This window comes from Crocuta crocuta, unplaced genomic scaffold, assembly GCF_008692635.1.
Source record: "Crocuta crocuta isolate KB4526 unplaced genomic scaffold, BGI_CrCroc_1.0 scaffold179, whole genome shotgun sequence".
In the NCBI taxonomy this organism is placed as follows: domain Eukaryota; kingdom Metazoa; phylum Chordata; class Mammalia; order Carnivora; family Hyaenidae; genus Crocuta; species Crocuta crocuta.
In genome coordinates this window covers 1,344,593-1,350,875 of record NW_027551568.1, presented here as the reverse complement: position 1 = coordinate 1,350,875, position 6,283 = coordinate 1,344,593, and the positions used below count along the sequence as shown (strand labels likewise).

Here is a 6,283-nt window from a genome sequence, read left to right as displayed (position 1 = left end):
CAGCTCACAGCTCCCTCCCCCAGAGAAACTGGAGGAGCAGGACCGCAGGGCGCTGAGCATCAAGGAGCAGCTGCAGCGGGAACACCGCTTCCTAAAGCGGCGCCTGGAGCAGCTCTCTGTGCAGAGCCTGGAGCGCGTGCGCACAGACAGCACAGGCTCCGCCGTCTCCACGGATGACTCGGAGCAAGGTGAGGGCGTGGGAGCAGCCCCCGGGTGGGGAGCTGGGAGGGTGGGGACGATGGCCGCCCCGTGTCCCCGGCGCTATCCGAGGGCTCCGAGTGGGGTAGCGACGTGGTGTCACACGGAGTGCGAGGTGCAGAGGCCAGCAGTGTGCTTCTGCTTCGTGTTCCTGACGAGCTGCAGCCCGGAGCCCGGTCCCCCCGCCCAGACCCCACCCCCAGAGCCTCTGCTTCCTCCCTGAGGTCAGAGATCAGCCCTAACTCTGGAGGGGGCCCCCCCGGTATCTGATTGGTATCTGATCCTACCGTCTCTGTTCTCCCCAGAAGTGGACGTAGAGGGCATGGAGTTTGGCCCTGCTGAGCTGGACAGTGTTGGCAGCAGCAGTGACGTGGACGACCACTACAGCCTGCAGAGTGGCGGCTGCAGCGACTGCCGGCGGCCCGGCCGCCCCGGCCTCTCGTAGGCCCAACGCCCTCAGCACCTTGGCCCGCCTGCCTACCCGGCCAAGCGCGCCAGCCCTCCAGTCCTCGAAAGCCTCTCCGCGGGCCCGCTGCTGTGCCATTCTGGAAGCTCCAGCTGCCGCCGGGGCCGCCTGCCTCTGCCCGCCTGCCGGTCAGGGCCCACCGTGCCGCCCACCCCTCCCAGCTGGGCAGGGACCCCTGCAGGGAGGCGGGGCCCAGCTCCCACATCCCGGAGCCCAGCGTAGCCGCCCACGGTCTGTTCTCAGATTCCTAATCATTCCAGAAGTATTAAATATCATTGCTGCAAATCCCGGCGGGCACCGTGTGAGGGGCTTAATGACCACTGCGGGGAGCTCAGACCCCAACCCTGGATCCCAGGAGAAAGGAAGGAGTGGACCGAGGAAGGAAGGAAGGCGTGGCTCTCCGTCCATCTGTCCATCTGTCTGTCGGTCCACGTAGGCTCCTGAGGCCTGGACAGAGGGACCCATGAAGGGCGGGACTCGGGTGAGCACCCTGGGGCAAGTGGGTGGAAAGGGGCCTTTGCACCCCCACACGTGTCAGGAGCGAGGGCTGGGCTCCTGGGGGCAGGCCAGGCCCCCCTCCCAAGCTTCTGCTCTGTTAGGTCCCTCAGATGTACACACGCACACGCCTAGGCACACACGCCCACATGCACACACACACACACACATAGGCAGACACACATGGTCACTGGACCCAGAGGGCACACGTCCTGGGGAGGTAGGCCTTCAAGGGGCATCTGGGCAAGTTCCGTTCCCAGCCTGTGCCTAGCTCCCCCTCCCCTCCCGGCTCACCTGCCCGGTTTGCACTGGGCAGAGGGCTTCTCCTCCCGGCGGGGGCTGAGGTGTGCTGGGGGCGGCAGGCTGAAGCCACTGAGGCCTCAGGAGGCTTTCTCATCTACCTTTAAAGGAAAATAAAGCAAAAAAAAAAAAAATTGCTGCACTGCCCAGTAGCCCAGAACAGGGCTCCCAGGAGAGAGGCTTTTTCCCCAAAACAAAAGAGAAACATTTTTAAAAGAGATAAAAGCTCTAAGGACTCCCCGCCAAGTGACATCAGCGTGTGCCGCCTCAGTTTCCTGTACGAGATTTTTGTACTCTATTTTCCTAGCCGTTGCTGTGTCCTTGTTGCCGAGGGTGGGAGTGACCCAGCGTCTCAGGGACTCGTCTTGTATGTCACCGTCGTCCGAGTGTGCCTTGTGTCCCGTGTGTGGCCCCGCCCCGCCCACCACCACCAGCATCTCCCTTGTGGCTCAAGGGGCGCCCCGGCCTGCCCAGCAGGTGCCCTCCTAGCTTCCCCCCAGGCGGCAGCCCCTCCCAGCAGCCTTGGCCTCCTGCCAGGCCAGGTCAGGGGGGTCGTGCGCAGCTTTCTGTCACCCAGCACCCCAGCATCGCTGTCCCCGGGGCCTAGCGAGGAGCCTGCTAACCAGAGAGGTGGGTTCTCAGCTGTACCCAGCTTGAACCACCCCTGCTGCCCCAGCCTGGGGTGAGGGCTCCAGATGTCAGACACGGGCCGCTGATGAGGACCGCCCTTCACCCTGGGTAGCTAGGCCGGGGCCTTAGAGGCTTCTCCTGGCCTTTTCTTCCCGCAGCCCTTGCCCACACAGCAGTATGTGGGTGGTGTGCTGCGGGGCCGGCCGCCCGTGTCTGGTCCCCTCTCTGGTGCGTTGTAACCGATTGCCAGACTCGGGGGGGAAGCTGGTGTTTATTTTCGGTCATGCTGATAGACGCGCTGGGGTGGGTGGCCTACTGAACCAGAAAGGGGTCCCTGGAATCGGCTCTGGCACAGAACCTGCCCTGCAGGGGGTCAGGATGACGGGTGGAGAGCGGGCTCACGACTGTCCAGACGTCTCTCTGGTGCTTGAGAGGAAAACTGTTCTGTCCCAGCTCCTTCCAGCGTCCCCGGGGGGCTAGAGCGCCCAGGCTCCCGGCTGCCGGAGCACGTCCCCAGAGGGCTCCTAGTGAGCCCCCGGCCCGCTCTGCGCGGGGCAGGAGTGCCCGGGCCGAAGACCCTGCTGCAGGAGGCACAGCTCCAGACCCCTGGGGCGGTCCGTGTTCTGAACTCATGAAGCACCAGCTCCCCCAATACCCCAGCCAGCAGAACCCTCCCCAGGCGACCCAACTGTGGCCCTCGGCTGGCCTTCCCAGCTGGGCCAGGAAGTTGACCTCACTGGCCACCTAGGGGTGCTGGGCTCCCAGAGGCCCCTCCCTGCCACCAGCAGACACTTGAGGGGGTGGCCCTCAGGTCCAGGGTCTGGTGCTAGGAGTTACACATCCGTTCTGCCCTCCCTCTGGCTCCCTGCCTTTTGCACAGGTTAGCTGTTGCTGGTGGCCGCAGAGACCCAGAGGGGGCCCTGCTGAGGCCACGCTGGATAACTGAGCACCTTTAAGTCTGTAGAAAGCAGATGGGACCAGAACAGGGTTGCAAGGGTGCCTGCGATCTCTATCCGTGTGCCCTCCCACACCCTCGTGGGCCACTGTGGCACTGGGTGGCCAGGATCCTGGAGTCCCAGGCTCAGGTTTGGGTCCCCACCCTCACTGGGAGGTGGCCCCTATATACCAGGCCACCACTGCCCCAGTGCAGGCCCAGCTGGCTGGGAAGACTGCAGGAAGGCTTCTCCTCCTTGGAGCTCTGGGCCCATCTTTGCGTTTTGGGTCTAGGAGGCCCGATGCCCGAGCCTGCTCTCCTGGCTGATGGAGCTGTGTGCCCAACTAAGGTCCTGAGGACCCCTGCCCTCCTGTCTGCCCCAGACAATCCCCATCTGCTGAGTGGGGCAGGCTTTGCCCACTCTCCCACCCCCTGCCTCTCTGGACCAGCTAACCTGGAGCCCCCTCTCCCTGGCCGGGCACACAGAACTCTGACCCTGGGCCTCATCTAGAGTAGGTTCTGTGCCAGAGTCTGGGGCTGCCCATGGGGCCTGGCGCTGGCCAGGATGGCGCGTTCCAAGATCCTCACTGGAGAGAATTGGGCCACCCACCTGCCTGTTCACCGGGAGGGACTGTGCTGTACCATTCTGTCTTTGTAATATAAATACAGATTTTTATACCTCACCCCTCTGGCTTCCAGTTCTTTCCATCACCATATTTGGCTCTCCTCCCCTCGGCCTCCATAGGGAGCCAGACCCCACTGCTGACCTTGGCAGGCTTCACTGCCCTGCCCACAGCTTCTGTTTTCAGGGAGTCCTGACAGACCGTGGTCCTTCCCCACTGTCAACCGGCCACCACTGAGATTCCACCATCACAGCTGTCTCCCTGGGCAGTCACACCTGGAGTTGAATGAAGGTGGAACCCCCCGCCCCATTGGCCAACCAGATGCTCTTGCTACTGGCATTCAGATTTTGCTCTTGGCCCTGGGGCGGGGACCTGGGGATCGTCGGCCTTAGGGTGGATACCAGGTGTTCTCATCCGGGTACCCTTTCCACGCAGCTGCCGTTGGCTGTCAGGGATGCACCTTGAGAAACCTTCCTTGGACCTGCCCTCCGTGTCCCCAGAATATCCCAGGTGTGGCCTTTGCCTGCTGTGCAGGGTGTGGGTGTGAAATGGTGTGGCCCCGGCACGGGCAACTGCGGGTGAGATGCCCAGGCAGTGGGGAGTTGAGTCCCCAGAGCAGGACTTTCCCGGGACCCCGGGGTGCCCGCATCGGACATGCAACCACACACACTGGAGATGGCTCCCTGAGACTGTCCAGCACGTTTTGGGGTGCCTGGGAGAGGACCTCCAGGGACCTCAGGGAGGGATCTCATTCCTCCTCCCTCCCGCAGCGGGGGACAGCACTGTGGCCTCTGGACCTGGGCGAGTCCGCCTGAGGCGGAAAGGAAGGAAAAGGACCTCTGGAAGGGGGGCCAGGGAGCTCCTCCTAGGGATGGGGCTGGGGCTTCGGGTGTGAGGCCAAGTTCCAAATATTGCCGGGACCTGAAGTCACTACCACCTTGGACTGCATGAGAGCCCCAGCAGCTGTGCCGAGCACTTTAGAGTCAGGCTTCTCACGCGTGTCTGAGAATGTCACTCGCCTGCCTAGAAAAGTCTCCGCTGCTCACTGCTTGAAGAATGGAGTCCCGCTATTACTGAAAACTACATCTAGGAACAAATGATCTTTCACATCAGACTTCAGTTTAAACATATATAAAAACATATTGTCCAAAACCTAAAATACTTAAAAAAAATTTTTTTTAATGTTTATTTTTGAGAAAGTGAGCTGGGGGCGGGGGAGGCAGAGAGAGGGAGGAACAGAGGATCTGAAGCAGGCTCTGTGCTGTCATCGAGGCTTGACCTCACCAACCGTGAGATCATGACCTGAGCCAAAGTCGGACACTTAACCGACTGAGCCACCCAGGCTCCCCTAAAATTTTTTGTAAAGTTTATTAATTTTGAAAGAGAGAGTACACGTGTGTGCGTACACATGTGTGCAAGTGGGAGAAGGGCGGAGAGAGAGAGACAATCTTAGGTAGGCTCCACCCTCAGCACGGAGCCCTATTTGGGGCTTGATCTCATGGGATCACAACCTGAGTGGAAATCAGGAGTCTGACGCTCAACCGACTGGGCCACCCAGGTGCCCCCTAAAATACTTTTTAATATCGGGAGAAAAATTCCCACAGGAAGGAGAAAAGGACAAACAGCAGTCGGTGAACCCCCTTGCTGCTCACAGCTGTGTGCCCAGGCTGCTTAGCCCACCGGCTTCCTTGGAGAAGTCGGCTTCATGGGTTCCCTTCATCTGCTGGCTCTGCAAGGGCCCCACTAAAACCCCAGATGAGGGGCGCCTGGGTGGCTTAGTTGGTTAAGCGTCTGACTTTCGCTCAGGTCATGATCTCGCAGTTCATGGGTTTGGGCCCCGTGTCGGGCTCTGTGCCGACTGCCAGCTCAGAGCCTGGAGCCTGTTTCAGTCTGTGACTCCCTCTCTCTCTGACCCTCCCCCGCTCACGCTGTCTCTCTCTCTCTCTCCTAGAAATAAAAAATAAAAATAAAAAAAATTAAAAAAAAAAACCCAGATGAGTTTGATTGGAGGAAAGAAACTTTTGCCTTGGAAATAAGTGTAACACACTTGCTTTCCTAAATCCCAAATGCAGCCTCAAATGCAGAAATACCCTAATAAGTCATGTTTTTAAAAGCTTTCGGAGTGTATGATTAAACCTGTTGTGTGTGTGGTTTGTATTCTGGGCACTAATAACATTGTGATTTCTACTTTATATTTTTATGGCCTTTTTTGGGGCCCCACAAACATCTTTCAAATAAATAACTATGGTCAGCAATTCAGAATCCTCAGGAGAACTTGTGGGCCCAGGAATTGACAAGAGTCATGAGGAAAAATGGGCTTCCCAAACCGCGTCCTCGGCCTCATCTCCGTCCCTCACCGTCCTGCTCCTTGGGCGATCTTTCAAAAACGCCGTCCCTTAGGGTGTCTGGGCTGCTGAGTCGTTAAGAGTCCGCCTTCAGCTCATGGTGTGTGGTTTCGAGCCCCACATCGGCGGGCTCTGTGCCAACAGCTGGGAGCCTGGAGCTGCTTCGGGTTCTGTCTCCCTCTCTCTGCCCCTCCCCCGCTCGTGCTCCCTCTTTCTCTCTCAAGAATTAAACAAAAAACTTTTTTAAAAAAGCAGTCCCCTTTTCTTTCTTCTCCTCTTTCTCCTCTGAGTT

General features: G+C 59.3%; 1 protein-coding gene across 1 annotated transcript in view; it reads left to right on the top strand.

Moving 5' to 3' along the window:
- The window catches only part of MXD4 (MAX dimerization protein 4), a 14,017-nt gene extending 10,311 nt beyond the window's left edge, over positions 1–3,706 (top strand). Inside the window, exons 7-8 of the mRNA XM_077750588.1 lie at positions 26–188; positions 504–3,706. Of these exons, the coding sequence (XP_077606714.1) occupies positions 26–188; positions 504–643 (303 nt within the window). The 3' untranslated portion in view covers positions 644–3,706. The remainder of the gene's footprint in view (positions 1–25; positions 189–503) is intronic.
- The last annotated feature ends 2,577 nt before the right edge of the window (positions 3,707–6,283 follow it).